Source organism: Tachysurus vachellii, chromosome 13 (genome assembly GCF_030014155.1).
Source record: "Tachysurus vachellii isolate PV-2020 chromosome 13, HZAU_Pvac_v1, whole genome shotgun sequence".
In the NCBI taxonomy this organism is placed as follows: Eukaryota; Metazoa; Chordata; class Actinopteri; order Siluriformes; family Bagridae; genus Tachysurus; species Tachysurus vachellii.
The window spans coordinates 22,637,188-22,656,468 of record NC_083472.1 but is presented as its reverse complement, the minus strand read 5'-3'; the positions used below and the strand labels follow the sequence as shown (position 1 = coordinate 22,656,468).

The 19,281-nt window shown below is 40.1% G+C and overlaps 3 protein-coding genes across 4 annotated transcripts in view; 2 read left to right on the top strand and 1 right to left on the bottom strand.

The window, feature by feature from the left end:
- Window positions 1-4,119, top strand: part of LOC132856328 (collagen alpha-1(XXIII) chain-like) — a 29,883-nt gene extending 25,764 nt beyond the window's left edge. Inside the window, exon 27 of the mRNA XM_060885865.1 lies at window positions 235-4,119. Coding sequence (XP_060741848.1) covers window positions 235-237 — 3 coding nt within the window. The 3' untranslated portion in view covers window positions 238-4,119. The remainder of the gene's footprint in view (window positions 1-234) is intronic.
- An 85-nt stretch (window positions 4,120-4,204) lies between these two features.
- Window positions 4,205-7,644, bottom strand: LOC132855608 (putative monooxygenase p33MONOX). 2 transcript variants are annotated; one of them, XM_060884697.1, is made up of 4 exons: window positions 7,449-7,644; window positions 6,701-6,799; window positions 6,386-6,559; window positions 4,205-6,055 (listed from the first exon to the last, which is right to left on the bottom strand). In XM_060884697.1, exons 3-4 carry the CDS (start codon window positions 6,495-6,497, stop codon window positions 5,856-5,858), a joined length of 312 nt encoding a protein of 103 aa, XP_060740680.1. In that variant the 5' UTR covers window positions 6,498-6,559; window positions 6,701-6,799; window positions 7,449-7,644; the 3' UTR covers window positions 4,205-5,855. The 2 variants fall into 2 exon arrangements, with proteins under 2 accessions (XP_060740680.1, XP_060740681.1); XM_060884698.1 differs by having other exon boundaries at window positions 6,386-6,799.
- Window positions 7,645-11,530: 3,886 nt separating this feature from the next.
- hbegfa (heparin-binding EGF-like growth factor a) lies at window positions 11,531-14,057 on the top strand. The gene is made up of 6 exons (XM_060885796.1): window positions 11,531-11,733; window positions 12,321-12,548; window positions 12,752-12,938; window positions 13,056-13,211; window positions 13,308-13,396; window positions 13,541-14,057. Exons 1-5 carry the CDS (start codon window positions 11,694-11,696, stop codon window positions 13,378-13,380), a joined length of 684 nt encoding a protein of 227 aa, XP_060741779.1. The 5' UTR covers window positions 11,531-11,693; the 3' UTR covers window positions 13,381-13,396; window positions 13,541-14,057.
- The last annotated feature ends 5,224 nt before the right edge of the window (window positions 14,058-19,281 follow it).

The window sequence follows — 19,281 nt, the reverse complement described above, 5'->3', positions numbered from 1 at the left end:
CGCACGTGTTAGTTAGTTAGCCTTCTTCGTCTCTCTCCCTGTAAGATGTCGTATAATAAGGATGAGCTGGCAGATTGAGAGATAATGGTGAAAAATCGGTGAAAAATTGATGGTGTTGAAAACGTCTGACTTTGGTTGTTTTTCTGAATGACTTCCTGGCATGATTAATGAATGAATATCTTTAAACCTGCTTTTTAATATCTAATATCTAATATCTGCGTTTTTGTTTTGCAGTGATGGCTAACATGAAGCGTAATCAGGTTCCTGTACATAATCCTACAGTATAAATACAACCTCCTATTTTTTTAATAAGACTTTGATGATTATCCATCAGCCATAGAGTTACCTACAGTATATATATATATATATATATTTCCAATATACTACACATTTTGGACCAACCTAGGAGTTTGTATATTTGTATAAATCTATATTTTTTAATCTGCGTCGGACATTTCGGAGGAAGGTGTGAAGGACCGCTTTCTTTGCCTCTGCTGCATGAGCCCCTGCATGTGACGTGACGTGATCGTGACGTGATCAGCGGTCGAACCGGGAGCGTTGTGTTCTGTTTTTAAAGGACGAAGGGACGATGCAGAGGATCAAGCGAAAGCGTCTGTCGCAGCCGTGACTACACAAGCGGAGGAGCAAAGTAAGCGATCCGTCACACAGGAGCGTCTTGGTGATGAACTGAAGTCTGGAGAAGTTCCCTTGCTCTGTAACGCATGTGGGAACACACGTAACGGCTCTCGTGACGGTCACGTGAGAGATCGATGAGAGATGTTTTGAGCTCTTCACTAGCTGATGGATGGAGAAAAGCTGGTTATATCTTCGTAAACGCTGACAATCGGGTGTGGAGAAACGATACCGAAGAGCTAACTGATTTATCATCATTACTAGCGTACGCTTCTTCTTTCTTTATTATTTTATTTTGCAGGAAATGAACCGTATCAGATGGTTCTTTTTTTCTTTTGTAATTAAGGAAGTTTAGCGTGTTACTGTATTTTTTTTATATTATGATTATTATTAAATGTACACTACTACTAGATTGTATTATATTTTGGTACAAAATATACATATTGTCGTATTGATTTATTATATTGTCGGGATTCTTCATGTTGCTATGACGACCTGTGATTTCGTTTAACATCACATTCAGTTTCTTTATCTTTGTATTAATTTATGGTATATTTTTGCTATATGGTATATTATGATATAATTGTTAGGGATGCATTGATATGATTTTGTTTTTTGTTACACTTTTTTGTTGTACTTATCGATAACGAATAACGACGCGGAAATTGAGTAAAGTGGTTTTTTGTTACGCAAAACAACGAGGTTGCGTTATTTTATTTAAACGTGTGCACGTGCGCAGGCAATCAGGCTCGTGATCTTCAAACATAAGGGTTCGAGCTGTTATTTTCACTCACACACACAACGTTTAAGATGTTTTTTGTTTTATGGGATGATTTCCTCCTTTTGTGTCGTCATGACAACGTTTGATGCCTTCAGGTGTTTCTATGCACGCACTGAGTTGTTTGGGTTAGAAAATAGACGACTAAATTCGCTTCGCTTGTGTTCGTCTTCAATGACGATGAGGTTTTATAATCGCTTTACTGAACGAAAACAGTGAACAGTTAACATGCATAATTGTAACTTTTAAAAAAAATCACACATAACCTGAGGTTCACGTCTCAGTCAGCTCTGTAGCTCCTTAGGTAGTGACTCGGTATAGAGTGTGTAACTGTGTGTTCTGTAATTATGTTAGCATGTAGAAGACAACATTTTGTTTTGCTTTATAAGCTTATTATTATTATTACGTTAGCTTGTAGAAGCCAAAATTCTGTTTTGTTTATTCTTCTTAGACAAAAACTAATCAAGAGTAACAACTCCTAGGGCTTTTGAGCTCCATGCACCAAAATCGGATTTGTCGAAGACCCTGAATTGAAATTTGTTGCTATTACTTTTCTAATCCGAGTTCCGGTACTCATTCGATCTGAGTTCCGGTACTCACGGTACCGGATCTCAAAATGGTCTTTTTTGCTATAGACACCCATTATAAATACTCAGGACAAAGGTTTAAATTGGTGTACCGACTGGCCCTTCGGTTTTCCCCCAGCCCCGCCCCCAATTTATGCAAAATCAAAAAACTTTCCACAACATTGACATGTGACATGTCAAAACACTCAGAACAATGAGGGGAACTGCGTCACAGGTATTCGGATGATGTCACATGCTAGTATCCACTCGCCTCCAAAAGTATTGGCACCCTAGCATACCGGCCTTACTTGCTCCGACAAGCCAACATCAAAGTTTGTCGAACTTTACAAATCTAGTTGGGTGATGTGGTGACTCAATTTCCGGGGACGTTCTAATTTCCACCAGTCACTGAAAACCCAGACGTGAAAAGTATTTATATGTCAAATAAATTTGTTTTCTCAATCTCCCGGGTTTCTGTCACTGCACTTAAAATATGATCAGAGGCTAGTGGATTTGTTTTTATTCATTAAAAACTTAAAAGTTGTAAGACTCAAACAAACAAAAGTTTGTAGACAAAGTTGGCTGAGAGTTTGGTTAGTGCACATTTTTCCCGAGCTGAGAGGACGTCCAGATTTCCAGTACAGGATTTATGGAGTGAATGTTCCCTGTGCACAGATCCCTAAATCTGACCGACTCCATGCTCAGTGAGCTGATTAGTGAACCAGTGAGCTGATTGGTGAACCAGTGAGCTGATTAGTGAACCGGTGAGCTGATTGGTGAACCAGTGAGCTGATTAGTGAACCAGTGAGCTGATTAGTGAACCAGTGAGCTGATTAGTGAACTAGGGAGCTGATTAGTGAACCAGGGAGCTGATTAGTGAACTAGGGAGCTGATTAGTGAACCAGTGAGCTGTTTAGTGAACCAGTGAGCTGATTACTGAACCAGTGACCTGATTAGTGAACCAGGGAGCTGATTAGTGAACCAGAGAGCTGATTAGTGAACCAATGAACTGATTAGTGAACCAATAAACTGATTAGTGAACCAGAGAGCTGATTAGTGAACCAATGAACTGATTATTGAACCAGGGAGCTGATTAGTGAACCAGGGAGCTGATTATTGAACCAGGGAGCTGATTGAGACACAGCCGATATTCTACAGCGCATGAGGTTTAGGTCTCACACTTTCTCGTGGTATCGTTTATTGACCTTAACGAGTCCGATATCGCACCTGTTAGAGTCTATATCAGTATCAGTATCGATGCATCCCTGCTAATTGCGTTTTAATAGACAAGAACATTAAAGTAAAGGTTTGGCTTTCATTCATGGATATTTCTAAAGGTTATACATTTGTAGACTTTTATGTAACATGAATTCACAGAAGCATTTACATTTACATTTATTTGCTACACAAGGTAAGAATTCTATAATCTATAATCAGTTGAATTAAACGGACGATTTCGCTTCATGGGAAACAAATTCTGACTCTTTTCTTTCTTCTAATTTACTGAGCGTCATGTTGATGTTAATATATATTTTTTACAAACACACACAGGTGCAGTGTAAATGTTACAGATAGGAAAGAGACACCATCTCTCTTTTTCTCTTTCTTACACACACACACTTGGTTAACTGCGTTATTTAAACGTATACAAAGCCGTTATGAAGCAGTGTGTTAAATCCCGCTTACTGTGAATCCTTGTTTTTTTTCAGCTCCCATCAGCTTTAAGAACTGAATTTATTTCAGAATTGTGTTACTTTCTAAGTGTTGCTGCTAAAGCATTATTTGTATTTATCTTTTGCGATCGAGAAGCTTTCTCTCAGCAGCCGCATGCCACCAGCGCTGGTGAAGAGCCGAAATTCTCATCATTGTGTTTTATAACATAAATCTGTGTTTAAACATAATAATAAACGTTCATAGCTTGGTGACTGGTCTTTTATGTAATAATGGTTTAGAGATATAAAGTTTCCAACAGGAATTATTTCAGCATTTTGATTTTTTTTTTCATATATAGTCAGTCAGGATTACTCTGTAATTGTGTTTGGCTAAACGGTGTTGAGTTACTGTACACGTGATACAAGGACGTGCTCATGAGACACCAGTAAAATGTTCATATATATTTCCAAATAAACTATTTCCACTGAATCTGACTGTGTGTGACTGTGTGTTAAGCACAAAACTCTACACTACTAGAAAATGATTAAGAACCCAATGATCGTCAAACATCGACTCTGTTGACTTCAAATTTTATTTGAGGCATCGGACTCAGACTGAACAGCTGCATGGCAGATAAATCTTTATACAGAACAAAATGGTGTGTGTGTGTGTGCTGGAATGCAAAAAAAAAGCTATTTCACAATAAACAATGTTTAAAAAAAAAATCTTAATACCTCTCACTATAAAAGCAACTGGTATGATGAATATGTTATGTATCAGAGCAGGATTTGAACTATAAAATGGATTTCATTCACTAAAAATGTCTAGAAAAGAATACAAATGGGTGAGAACACGTGGCATATTATACTACAGTAGTGGAATATGAAACTCCATCCTGTGAAATGCTATTGCTCATGGACAGTAGACACAAACACCTCAATCTCATGCTACTAACAGACACGAGCGCTGAAGCACAAGCGATAATTGACCTGTTTTATCAGCACGTCCAGCACGCAGAGCCGCATCAGGGAGTCCAGCGCTGGTGTGATGACAATGTGGTGCAGTGCTAAGATGTTGTCTGTACTAGGTGAGTCTACGAACATCACGATTTCACGGCGATTGAAGTATCAGACATTTAACATTACGCAAGCTGAAAATAAATGTCTATTCGCACAGAGGATAAGGAGGATAAGATCCCTAGTAAACAACTGAGTGTTAAGGGCCTTGCTCAAGGGCCCAGCAGTGGCAGTTTGGTGGACCCGGGGTTCAAAATCACAACCTTCCGATCAGCAGTTCAACACCGTTACCACTGAGCTACCGCATCCGTAGTGCTTGTGCAAGGCTCTCTTGAGCATAATTCATAAGTCATATGACCGTAAAGTTAGGAACTTTTTTTTTTTTTCTAGAAACAGCGTACAACTGTGATGTTATTCTGTGCTCAAGATAATTAACGGAATTACGGTAGAAATCTAAACTTAACTTCAACACCGTTTCACAATGACATCTATATCTATGAAATCTACACGTGACCATGACTGTGTGCCCTGAAATTATTTTGACCCTCTGAGGTGTTGAAAATCTCATGTCGCATGACTTCCAAAATCAAAGATGAACGGATTGCGAGACAAACAGTGTCGCTACCCCATGTGACGGTGATCCATGCTGAGAAAAAGAGTTATGAGGAAACAAACGCACAGAAATGTATTTTTAAAAAGGCAACCGTAAAACCGTGATGCTGTAATGACCCTGGAACTGCATAGATATCACTACAGACTTGAATGCGGAGAAATAACGTTCCTGATGCCTCTTAATAAATAAATAATAATAAAAAAAAAAAATACCATGATACTATTTACAGAACGGTCCTCGTACGTGCTGGAAGTCGTGCTGTTAAAGCAGGTTTGTGATACCCTGTTTAATGCGGTCTGTCTGAAGCACAATCAAATGATACATTCAAATAATAAGTAAACAAAAAAAATACAGATGTGTTTCTACAGCTGTGGTGTAGCCTACGTCATCCGTTATCCGAACACAATAATGTTCACAGTAAACTGAAACTGCAGCTTGAACCCGAGATAAATATCGGCAACGTGTCCGACTGCCATGGCGGAAAGCTACAGTTTCAGAAACATCCAACAGCCTGTAATCGGGGTGTGTGAAGGTTTTTCTGGAGTGTGCAGGTGACCTGAGTGAAGAGAAGAGGGGGTGAGGGGGATGTGCCGATGTCAGAAGCCCGACGGAGTGAGAATGTTCATGTCACGATGTTTGAGTTTATGCGCAGATGCTTTCTTCTCCTCCGCTACGGTCACCTCCAGCTTGGGAGCCTTGAAGTTGGCCGGGTCTTCGACGGCAAGGTTCACCTGGGTCTTGATGCCGTCCAGGGTGGTGGACTTGTGAAGCCCGAAGTACGACTGAAGACTGAATCCTGTGAGGGAGCATGCAGTGAAGAGACAATCGGAGAAACGGGGAAAAGAAAAAAAGACCATACAGTGTTAAAAAAAAAAGCCAACAGGATTTCTCTTACGTGTTTTTAATTATCCGTGTCTGTCTAAAGTTTAGGACCCGTACGAGGTCTGTTAATCAACATAATCTTCACAAAATCCACCGTGAACATAACCTTTAGGTATTTTCTAAGGAAATAAAGTTTGGCTATAGAAGAACTCCAAAACACACAGTCGTGTAACTTTACTGAGGAGTTTTCCTGCAAGAACGAATAAAATAAATGTAAGAGGTTCATCAGCTGGCCGTTTCTCACCCGAGGTCTTGGAATCGGAGCCGGGGTCGGTGGGGGATTTCTGCACAGTGGGACGGACCCCGAAGAGGTTCCACCGATCAGAGCCACGTCCTCCTCCTTCGTTTCCACCCATGGAGATGCCTAATGTGATTGCTGCTAGAGTCAGAGGTGGTGAAGGCCAGGCTAAAGGAGATCCTATTTAAAAAAAAAAAAGGTCACCAATCATCCTCATGTTTCACCCATGTTTTAAACCTCACCAATTTTGAGCCGTGTTTTATCCCAGTTTTCAGTATTATTGTTGGATTTGGAAGTGAATGTCCGGGCTGAAGCGGAAACCTGAGACGGAGCTGAGTCGGATGTGGACGATGAGACAGAGGTGAGTGGTGCTGATGCTGAAAGCCTGTCCTCAAAGTCCCCAATAAACATCTTCAACTTCTGAAAAAAAAACAAACAGAATAACAAAATCAGAATCAGGTTTATTGAACGTGTGTAAGATTTCAAATGACACGGCTGTATGACTCCTACGACACCACGACGCGCTACGACCGCAAAAGACCAGTTGACACAACTCCAAATGACGATGCATCACATCCCCCAGGGAGGAAACTGCACGACCACAGACAAAAATACGACATGACTCACAATGACGACGGGCTACGACGTGCTACGACGGCCAAGGACAAGACGACAGGACCACCAAGGACAAGACGACACAAACCCCAACAACACGCTACGACCAAACATCACGTCTCCAAACCATGACACGCTAATGCTCATACACACCAAAGGCGACACAACACGACAGTCAACAACGAGACTCTATAACGCGTAATAACGACACGCTCTCTCCCAATAACAAACGTTATAACGCGTAATAACGGCACTACATCTCTTAATAACGAGATGACTTCCTTGAATCTCAACTTTTATCACATGAGCTCTAGAAGTGATGACATTTTAGTTCACTGTTAGTAAATAATATGGTTGTTGAAGATATAAACAAGGCCTCAGGTGAAGCCTGAGGTAAATTAGCCATCGTGCTAATCAGCTGATAAACTACCAAGGGATTTAAATGTGTACTTACCTTTTAAACTGTAGATTTCTGTGAATATCCGCCTTAATCCGGTGTTTTATTCTGTCCATATTTTTGTTATAAATATTACCCGGGCTTTTTGATCGTTTAACTCCGAAGTTTATGTCACTAAATAAATATAATATGATAAGAAGAGTCGCTTTATCGCTTTCCTGCAAACCGGCTGAAACTGGTCTCATTCCGACAGGAGTTCTCTCGCGCGCCTCCAAAATAAAAGTCCGGGTACAACAGAAAAGGTGACGTCATCCATTATTAAAACACAAATTGTTCAACACGGTGAATTATCTTAAATTGTCATAGTCATGCAAATCTCTATTTCACACACACACACATACACACACACACACACACACACACACACACACACACACACAGACACATACACAGGCACACACACACAAACACACACACAGACACACACACACACACACACACACACACACACAGACACCAACACACACACACACAAACACACACACACACACACACACAGGCACACACACAAACACACACACAGACACACACACACACAGACACAGACACCAACACACACACACACAAACACACACACAGACACACACACACACACAGACACAGACACCAACACACACATACACACACACAGAAACACACAGACACACACAAACAAACACACTGTCTCTCTCTCTCTCTCACACACACAAACACACACACACAGACACACACACACACACACACACAAAGACACCAACCCACACACATACATACACTCACACACACATACACACACACAGAAACACACACAAACAAACACACTGTCTCTCTCATACATACACACAAACACACACACACACACACACACACACACACACACACACACACACACGGCTTTGTCACAAATCCTGATATGCTGTAGCAAACCAAACAACCAAATGTCCTCACAAAGTTAACATACTCATTTCTAAAAACATAAATTTTAATAATAAATATTTTTATTAAACATTTTAACATGAAAAAAAAAACATATGTTTCACCCTAAACAAGAAATCAGGTGTACGAATAGTGAATAATATACATATTATTATTATTATTATTATTATTATTATTATTATTATTATTATTATTATTATTATTATTATTATTATTTTAATTGCAGTTTTTAGCTTCATTTAATTTTATCACACAATTTATTCCTTTATTCCTTTATTCCCAGGTCCACCATCAGAATCAGAATCAGGTTTATTGGCCAAGTGCGTTCACACACACAAGGAATTTGGTTCCAGCTGTTTGTGACTCACAAAAGTACAGACATAAATAACACTATACTATACAAGACAATACAGACGACGTGAGACAATATAGACAGTACGAGTATTAAATATAAATACAGAATAAATGACAGATCAGTGATGTAGATAAAGTGTGAGAAGTGCATAGTAGTGCATGCTGCCACTGCTGGGTCCCTGAGCAAGGCCCTTAACCCTTAATTGCCCAGTTATTTAAAACAATTATTAGATAAAATATAAGTTGCTCTGGATAAGAGTTTCTATCAAATGCTGCAAATGAAAATATGAGGAAATGTTTCAAAAGCATGTCTTCAGTTCTTTACTGTTCAGCTAAGACAAACTAATATTCTACACCGTAACAATACCTTCGGAGGGGTTTGTACGTACACCGTATATTTATATGCTCATTTTGTGTAACCCATAAATAATATTCCGCTGACTGGCTCTCTGGTCTAATCTGGAGCCCTGTGAAAAAGTTTACATGCCACCGATTTACCCAAAAATAAATAAAAAAAATTGTAAAACTTTCCTGATGTTCACATGAAGAGAAATACTGAATCGTGAGGAAAAGATTTCTATACTTAAGCTTGTGGTGTTTTTTGCTGGCCTTGAAGTTCACAATCTTTAGTAGTTTGTAGTTCTTTTAGTTATTTGTAATTCAGTAACACCACGTGTTGTGTTTCACTAGATGGCGCTGTCGGTGCACTGAACTCAAATCAGTAACATTCTGTCTATAAAACACAACATTGTACACAATGGAACAGTTTGTAAGGCTTGATTTCATGCGTTGTGTCTAACAGTCATGTGTGTCGTCATCTTACCTTCTAATGATGACACTCGACTTCTTTTGTTTGGTTCAAGTATTATTGTGTGAACATGAATTATGTATTAAAGGTTGCTTTGATGTTATAAAAATAACCAATCTCTCTCTCTCTCTCTCTCTCTCTCTCTCTCTCTCTCTCTCTCTCCCCTCACTCTGTCTGTCTCTCTCTCTCTCTCTCTCTCTCTCTCTCTCTCTCTCTCTCTCTCTCTCCACTCTGTCTCTCTCTCTCTCTCTCTCTCTCTCTCTCTCTCTTCCTCCCCCCCCTCTCTCTCTCTCTCTCTCTCCACTCTGTCTTTCTCTCTCTGTCCCCTCACTCTGTCTCTCTCTCTCTCTCTCTCTCTCTCTCTCTCTCTCTCTCTCTCACTCTGTCTGTCTCTCTCTCTCTCTCTCTCTCTCTCTCTCTCTCTCTCTCTCTCTCTCTCTTCCTCCCCCTTCACTCTCTCTCTCTGTCTCTCTCGCCATTCTCTCTCTCTCTCTCTCTCTCTCTCTCTCTCTCTCTCTCTCTCTCTCTCTCTCTCTCGATCTCTCTCTCTCTCTCTCTCTCTCTCTCTCTCTCTCTCTCTCTCTCTCTCGCTCTCTCTCTCTCTCTCTCTCTCTCTCTCTCTCTCTCTCTCTCTCTCTCTTCCTCCCCCTTCACTCTCTCTCTGTCTCTCTCGCCTTTCACTCTCTCTCTCTCTCTCTCTCTCTCTCTCTCTCTCTCTCTCTCTCTCTCTCTCTCTCTCTCTCACACACACACACACACACACACACACACAGCACTGATACTGGAGACTCATTCCATACTCATAAAGTATGGAAGTAGTTTAAAAAGCATAAAGTGAACAAAATAATTTAAAAAATCAATAAAATAACATTTCAGTGATATTGTACTCAATAATATTAAGTACAAAGTTGTGTTTTTAAATTTCACCTTCGTTCGTTTGTTCGTTATTTGTTTATTTGTAAAGAACCAATTAAAGGCACATCAGATCAATCAAATCTCTGCTATATCTCTGAAACTCTTGTGTGTTGTGTTGAAGATGTTAAAATAACGATCCTCTGAACAGTTAAAGGTCGTACGGGTCCACATAGAACCCTAAATACAGCTTGACCCTTTATGTTACAGGGTTCTATGTAGAACATTTAAGGTCTGTCTCTCCCTAAAGAGGATCTACATGGAACCTTGTTCAGATAATCATGACCTTCGGTACCTTAGAAGTTCTCTATAGAACCCTGCAACAAAGAGGATCTACACTGAACCCTTTATAGAACTTTCAAGGTTCATTTTGAATAGTTAAAAGTTTGTGTCTTTAGAAAACGAGTTTCTTATTTTCTACACAGAACCCTGAAGGTAGATTCTTTGAATAAAGTATGTGTTATCTCCTTACTAAGTGCTTCTCTTTGGGGACCCTCTCAGTTGCAGGGTTCTATATAGAACCCATAGAGAGGACTCTTTGGATAGGTAAATATTTGTCTCTTCCCAACCCATAGCGGTTTACCCAGAACCCTAAAGATAGGTCTCCTCTGTACGCTGTGTTATTTGGAGCCCTTTAAGGTATAGGGTTCTACTTAGAACCACTCAGGTAGCTTCTACGTATAACATCTAACATGCTAAAAGAGGATAAATTTTCTGTTGCAAGGTTCTACATAAAACCCATAAGTTTGGTTGTTTCAGTAATTAAAGGCTCTCTTTGTGACCTCGCTGTCAAAGGGGTCTACAGATAGGTAGGTTTTTATAAACAGTTAAAAGTTTGTCACAAATAATTCTGTGACTCTTTGATAAAGGGAAAGGTTCTTTTAAACATCTAGATATTTAAGTTGAAATGATTGTAAGCACTGCAAATAAAAACGTTTTGTGACAGCATGCTGTAAAAGAAATGGAGTGTGAAAGGAAGAAGAGAGAGAGAGAGAGAGAGAGAGAGAGAGAGAGAGTGTATGTGTGTGTGTGTGTGTGAGGCGTGGTTTCTTTCAGCTCTATTTAAACGCTCGCTCAGTTCCAGCACTGATTTCTGTCTCCTTGCCCTCTCAGAGCTCAGCCACGCTCCAACTCACGTCCACGGATTAAACTCAGAACTCTGTGGAATACTCAAAACAAGCCTCAACTTTTTCTTGGATTTTTTTTCCTTCCTTTTTTTTTTCCTTCTTCCTGTTATATCAGAGTTGGAAACTATGAAGCTGTGTGTGCTGGCTGCTCTTGCCCATGTGCTCGGTAAGTAATTCCAGGCTTCATTCAGTCTTCTGTGATTGATTCTGTGGAACGCAGCCTCACATCTTTTTCCCCTCGCACCCACTGTACACGTGACGGGATGCGACGTGACCTGATGTTACGTGTTGCATGATTTTTTTAACAGTGTTGATATAATTCGTCAGTTTTTCAGCACGTCTATGAATCTTTTCTTGGAGGTCATCACTGTGGTTCAGTTGGTCAGCAGCCCATTTAAGAATAATCTTTATGTAATGTAACATGATATATTTATTTTTGACCCGTGTGTTCATGCATTAGATCAGTGTCTGTGCATGTGAGTTTTATAAATCTGCCCGAGCACCCTCTAGGGGTGTAGACAGGGGTGTGTTTTGCTATTTTAGGGAAAGAATAGTTCGTTTTTATATTAGCCATTTGTACATGTTAAATACATCAGAATAGCTAAACAGGCGAAATTGCACACAAAGCTCAAAAATATTGATTCCCCTTTCCATATCCACATTCAGGACCTAAGCGAGACTGAGAAGCAAATAAACACAGATGTATTAAATGAACAATGTATTAAAATGATTTTTATTTTTATTTTTTTATAGTTATTTTCACTTTGGCAAGTGGTGCATCTATAGACAGGTACGAGTCGGAGAAGCCTGCACAAACCACTGTGATTCACCTGCTGCGCACATCTGAGGCCCTGAACGACAAAAGGCCCACTGACAACACCAAGCACGAGGACCACCGACAAGAGGAAGAGGAAGAATATTACTACGATGACGACGAACAATACGAATACGATCTGTCGGGGGATTTCGAGATGCCTCAAGGTAATTCAAAAGCGGCTGACATAAGCGTCAAAAAACGCTTTGCAGTTTCGCTTCTTTAGCTTGGCACGATTTTTAAACGTCTTTAAGACTTTGTCTCAGAACAGAGATTTTTCATATTATTATTATTATTATTATTATTACGTATTGTACATAAGAGAAGAAAACATGGTGGTTAACTTTGTTAAATTTCTTCGCTTTTACAGTCGCATTTTCGAGCAAACCTAAAGACCCGACCACGGTGCTGAATGTAAACGAGAGGAAAGGAAAAGGAGAAAGGAAAGGAAAAGGAAAGGGGAAAGGGAAGAAGAAGAATCCTTGCCTAAAAAAATATAAGGATTATTGCATCCATGGAACATGTCAGTATCTGAGAAAGATCGGCCCTTCCTGCATGTAAGTATAACTTCTCCATTAATCAGCTTTTTTTATGTTATGATGAGTATCATGAGTGGGGTTTGTTTTCAAGCTATTTTTAACAAAGTTAAACTAAAAATGATTTTTTTTTTACAGATGCAATCTCGGTTACTCAGGAGAGAGGTGTCTCTTTTTCTCATTACCTGTAGGAACGAACGGAGAAGGCTACAGTCGAACGACGGCCCTCGCCGTCGTGGCCGTCGTTCTCTCGTCGCTCTGTCTGACCATCATCGGCCTCCTCTTAGCACTCAGGTTAGTTTCTGACGCACACACGTTCATAACCTCCATCAATTTTGTATACTGTATTTGTGCCAGAAAAGGAAATCTAATATCTCTTGGGATTGACAGGTTTCACAAACGAGGCACATACGATGTAGAAAGTGAGGAGAAGGTTAAGCTTGGCACGTCTACGCACCGCTAAAACACAGGAGCTCACGGTAAGCCAGCACACACACACACACACACACACACCATCCAAAAAATGTGTGCACAATATCCCCAGACTACATGAGGTCATCGTTAGGCTACGTTTTTAGTTCCATGTTTGACATTTGATCTCTCGGATGTCTGTTTTATTTCAGGGTGACTGTGAAGTAAATGAAATTCTACCTCAAAATAAAATAGACAAGATGAAGGCCAAGTAAGAGAGACAGAGAAAGACAGAAAGCGAGAGAGAAAAACAAAAAGAGAGAGCGTTGCGGATGTTGTCTGTGTCGTGACATCACAAGCGTTCCAGATTAAATCGCTGCAATTGGGACTCAACAGGATGTTCAGCACCTGGAACTCGGTGCTTGGCCCCGTGGAGCTGCCGTGTGATGATGATGAAGAAAAAAAGGAGAAGAAGAAGAAGAAGGACAGACGCAACGAGACATATTCCTGCGTACTGTGGGTTCGGACATTGACTGATAAAGAGACGTAGCCCTGAAATGACCTATTTTTACCTGTAAAAATGTCTATTTATGTACATTTGTTTTTGAGACCCTAGTATTAATTTATTTATTTAAATATTTATTTGTACCACACTTTAGAGGCTCTGATTTTACTGTCCATGTGTGTGAAATGTGTCATATACAAATATATATATATATATAATATCTATCTATATATTTAATACTGTATTTATTGATAAAAAAATTCTTAAATATTACAAAAGAAGCAATATTTTGCATCTCGTACAATTCATCAAGTTATTGAACCATTTCTTCTTCCATTACAGTATTAAATACATTCAAGAACATGTTTTATAGCTTCACATCCCACTTTTAAGTATCTCTAGTTTCTTGCTTATGGAGAAATCATGATGAAACAAAATAAGTTTTACAGCAGGTTTATTCAGCCAGAAAAAGCTTTCACAGTGTTTAAAAATGGAAAAATGTGAATTAAAAAGCCTGATAAAAAAAAAAACTTTCCTGGAAACTTTCTATTTTGCTCTCGTGTTAATTTACAGCTGAGAACTTCCTCTGTTATTAACCGTATATAAAAAAAAAAAGTAATGCTAGTTCACTTAGCCAAATTCTGTTTGGGTTTCTGTAGCTTGCTAAGTCGCTAGCTCATGTTAATTGTTACGGTTCTAGCTACACACAGGGCATCCCAAAAGTCTCTATGAGTAGGGATTATGTACAGAACCCTAGCAGCACTAGGAGTCATTTCTAGTCATTTCTAGGAGTCAGCACTGACTTGTGAGTCATTTTGTCAAAATTGTCATGTTTTAAGTGCTTGATGTGTTTCCTGTTAAATTCCAGCTTAACCCAGCGATCCCTTACGGATCGAGCCGTGAGAATGAGAACGATTTCGTTACTTTCTACTGTTGTAAATATAACATAAAAGACGTATGAAAAGAGTTCATTTCCTAAAATATGGAGACTTTTGGGACTTTATATATATAATTAGCAATGTTTTGAATTAAAATCGAACTTTTAATACTCACATTACATTCATACTGTAGCCAGCTAGTCCAGCTCACGCGCTAGCTAGCTAACGGCTGATCTGAAAATTTGATCTCCGAAATGTTGATATCGCTACAGGGTTTTCCAAAGTGGTTTTCCAATGAGATACAAAACACCAGGTTTGAAATGATCCAGGACGTAAACAAGGAAGGGAAAGTTCCTGGATATAGATAATTGTATTATAACAATATAATAACACTGTAGTACTGTTGAAAATAGTGGAGTTAACAGTGTAGGTGTGAAATACATAATGTGGTAGCCTAGTGGTAAAGGTGTTAGACTACTGATCATAGGGTTGTGAGTTTGAATCCCACCAAGCTGCCACTACTGGGCCCCTGATCAAGGCCCTTAACCCTCAATGCTCACTTGTATAAAATAATATAAAACTGTAAGGAAAATAGACACACAATGTTAATATCAAACCCATTTCTGCTCTCAGATGCTCCAAGTGTTTGTATATCTAAAAAGCAGCTCAGATTTATCTTCAACACTAAAATTCAGTGTCAGATTATCAACAGAGGGGAAAACACCCGTCTCACTCTGAGTCGGGACTCTGTCAAAAGACGATAGAGTTCTGACTCACTTTAGATCTGACTCACAGACACAACATCATACATTTGTTTACATTGATTGAAAATGTACGATTAGTCGATCAGTATAACATGAATATGGATATAGGGGGCAAGGTGGCTTAGTGGTTAGCACGTTCGCCTCACACCTCCAGGGTTGGGGGTTCGATTCCCGCCTCCGCCTTGTGTGTGTGGAGTTTGCATGTTCTCCCCGTGCCTCGGGGGTTTCCTCCGGGTACTCCAGTTTCCTCACCCGGTCCAAAGACATGCATGGTAGGTTGATTGGCATCTCTGGAAAATTGTCCGTAGTGTGTGATTGTGTGAGTGAATGAGAGTGTGTGTGTGCCCTGTGATGGGTTGGCACTCCGTCCAGGGTGTATCCTGCCTTGATGCCCGATGACGCCTGAGATAGGCACAGGCTCCCCGTGACCCGAGGTAGTTCAGATAAGCGGTAGAAGATGAGTGAGTGAAGGAAGGAATGAATGAATATGGATATAAATCAATAAAATTCTCTTATCCTTCTAAATTATGTCAAATCAGCACAGTGTTTATGTGTATTTTTGGTCTCCTCCATAAAATCCAACTGCATCATCCTTTTCTTACCAAATTGACAACACACAAAGTCATCTGAGGATTATGTGATGCTTAGTCAACTAGTGACTTCAGTGACACAAAGAAGGATAATTCATTCAAATTTAGGTTTTTCTATTATTGTTATTATTATTATTATTATTATTATTATTATTATTATTATTATTATTACTACGTTATTGTTGGTATTAAAAGTGCAAAGCTGCTTAATGGCTGTAAGACAGATGGACTACAAATCTGCGAGGCACCAGATCCGGTTCAGGCACAAATGAAGTCTAAGTAACTCTGAGTCTGTTTCAGATCAGACAGGGTCAGTGACTCACTTCCGCATGTAAGCAGCTGAGCGGCATTTCCCAAGTTTTTTGGAATAAAAACAGGAATGATAACATGAATACGTCCTGACAGCTTTGATATAAGAAGAATAATATTTATATTTCCTGAATGCTCCTGTATCCTGGCACGGCTCCTTTTCCAGAATACGCACATGCGTATTATAACGATTCGATAATGTCGAATCGGTTTCAAGACGTCTCGGCCGTCTCGATTGGCTTTACCTCACCAAACTAAAACATACGGCTAACAACGAGTCAAAGTAAAATCAGTGTTTTTGCACAAATCAGGTTTGACAATCATTCCATTGTTAGCAAGAGCTGAAAAATGTGTTGGCCATAAGTTTGCATTCTTCTTCATTAAACCACTTCCTTATAGCCTGTAAATGTACAAAGTTCTAAGATGAAAGGTTGCGATAAAAGACCGTAGCTATGAGGCCTCTGTGACAGGCTACTGGATCTGCTCCTCGTCGTGATACAAAGCCGTTCAGCTGTGTGACACCCACACGCTAGAGAGATTGTTTCCACTCCTTTTAACCCTTTACTTTACTTCGCTTAATCCTGTCCTAATGGAGGGAGAAGGAAGGACACACCAGCCTTCCACAAGGGCATATCCTGAGCCTAAGAACTTTACAACAAGGTCACTACATTAATGTTTATGAATATTGCATCTAAAGTCTCAAATATAATATCTCTTATTCCAGAGTATTAGCTTACAGTGGAAATAAGATTTTAAGCTTTGGGTCATTGAAGGTCATCAATATTTACACACTAATTAATCTTAAATTAATACACAACAAGTGGTGGGGTTTTCTCCAGGTTTTCTGGTTTCCTCCCAAAAACATGCCATTAGGTGGAGTGGCTATGCTAACATGCCCCTAGGTGTATATCATTTATATTTGAGATGAAGTAAATAAATAGTAATAAAGTATAAAATAAAATACAAATTAATCCTAATTAAAAGGATCGGGGGGCACGGTGGCTTAGTGGTTAGCACGTTCGCCTCACACCTCCAGGGTTGGGGGTTCGATTCCCGCCTCCACCTTGTGTGTGTGGAGTTTGCATGTTCTCCCCGTGCCTCGGGGGTTTCCTCCGGGTACTCCGGTTTCCTCCCCCGGTCCAAAGACATACATGGTAGGTTGATTGGCATCTCTGGAAAATTGTCCGTAGTGTGCGATTGCGTGAGTGAATGAGAGTGTGTGTGTGTGTGTGTGTGTGTGTGTGTGCCCTGCGATGGGTTGGCACTCCGTCCAGGGTGTATCCTGCCTTGATGCCCCATGACGCCTGAGATAGGCACAGGCTCCCCGTGACCCGAGGTAGTTCGGAGAAGCGGTAGAAAATGAATGAGAGAGAGTAAAAGGATCAGGATATTATATCTTGTATAATGTATAGGATCAGATCTAAATTGAGAGCAACATCAGACATTTTTAAATGATATTTCGATCCTGGGTATCGGATCCGTGCGGATCTTTCATCTGTAAATACTCTGTGATGGATTTATTTCTTTTGTTTTTTAACCCAGTTTTCCTGGGATACGTTCCAGATGTGCCTTAACCCTGACCAGTCAATGCAAAGTCTATCAAAGTCTATTAAATAAATCGATCGATTGCACTCCAGGAAATAAATATCATTACTTGAATTTTTTTATCCCAACTATTTTTCAGTAATTTCCTTTAGTAAGTGTCATCAGGCGTGCTCTAAATTTCACCTTTATACTTGCTTCCAGTCAGAACCACTTGGTTTATTCTGCTTTCTGTTTTACATCCTGTTTAGACTCGTTTTTATTTTTTTTTTCGAACGCTCTCTTCACCGCACTCTGTGGGTTGTTTGTAGGCATCGAATTAAGCATATGGCCACCAGCCTGTGTGAATTGAGCTCCTACAGCCGGCGTGTTACGCTGTACCTTTCAACCTGGTGACAAACAGACACATCTGGGTTAAAGCTGTAAGTGTTTTGGGGCTCGTGTGGGTTTTTGGCTCATTAGTTACTGTTTAAATTTTAACCAGTCCGGTAGTGTGTAATATTGCCTTCGCAGCGATGGTGCACATTGAAAACAATTCATCAAAGGAAGTTGTAAAGACACCCGTTGAGGGAACGCCTCCCCTGCAATCCCACTAACTGTAACCTTTGGGTTGTGCAAGATGACTCAGTTGAGTAAGTTTTAATGTGTGCCAGTAAGAACCTGCCTTTATGAAAGCCCTGTGGTGACGGCTGTTGTTTGTTGCTGTGCAAGGTGTTTCCTTTTCCATATTTAACAATGGACCACTTCCACTCTGTGCTGGACGTACGCGCAGTAACAGTTGGAAATCTCATCAGCATTTTATCCTGAGGAGCTTTGATCACAGCAGTGTGTGTATGTGTGGGTGTGTGTGTGTGTGTGTGTGTGTGTGTGTGTGTGTGTGTGTGTGTAAGAAGTGTAACATGTGCGTGTCTCCTGTCCGGATGACTTGCGACAGCTGATTTGAGTCAGTGGGATGAGCTGTGTATGAGAGGTGTATTACCTGGGTGTCTGTTAATCACCGTGTGTATCCCTGCACCGGATGATTAATCATCTGAGAGCACAAAAGATTTCTGTCAGGTCACAGAGCGAACTACACCTTTAATCGTCTTCACTCCGTTGTATATCCGGAGAAAGTCTTTCTGGGATATGGAAGTATTCTGAATTGTGCTCCATACAATCATAACACACACATACAAACACACACACACACATGTTCACATTATAGAGCCGACTTTCCAGCACACCGGATAACCCCATTGAGCTGTGAGCTGTAAGACGGCAATGCTACAACCTTTTTCGTCCATGCTATAATTTACTGAATAAAAGAACCAAAACAAGGGGGGCACGGTGGCTTAGTGGTTAGCACGTTCGCCTCACACCTTCAGG

What these genes read in the sequence shown, in the direction of transcription:
- LOC132855608 (XM_060884698.1), bottom strand. Translation starts at nt 6,497, where the DNA reads ATGGGTGGAAACGAAGGAGGAGGACGTGGCTCTGATCGGTGGAACCTC. An exon ending in CTCCGATTCCAAGACCTCGG is followed by an intron (nt 6,056 to 6,385) that starts GTGAGAAACGGC and finishes GCTCCCTCACAG; the next exon opens with GATTCAGTCTTCAGTCGTAC.
- hbegfa (XM_060885796.1), top strand. Translation starts at nt 11,694, where the DNA reads ATGAAGCTGTGTGTGCTGGCTGCTCTTGCCCATGTGCTCG. An exon ending in GGATTTCGAGATGCCTCAAG is followed by an intron (nt 12,549 to 12,751) that starts GTAATTCAAAAG and finishes TCGCTTTTACAG; the next exon opens with TCGCATTTTCGAGCAAACCT. An exon ending in AAGATCGGCCCTTCCTGCAT is followed by an intron (nt 12,939 to 13,055) that starts GTAAGTATAACT and finishes TTTTTTTTACAG; the next exon opens with ATGCAATCTCGGTTACTCAG.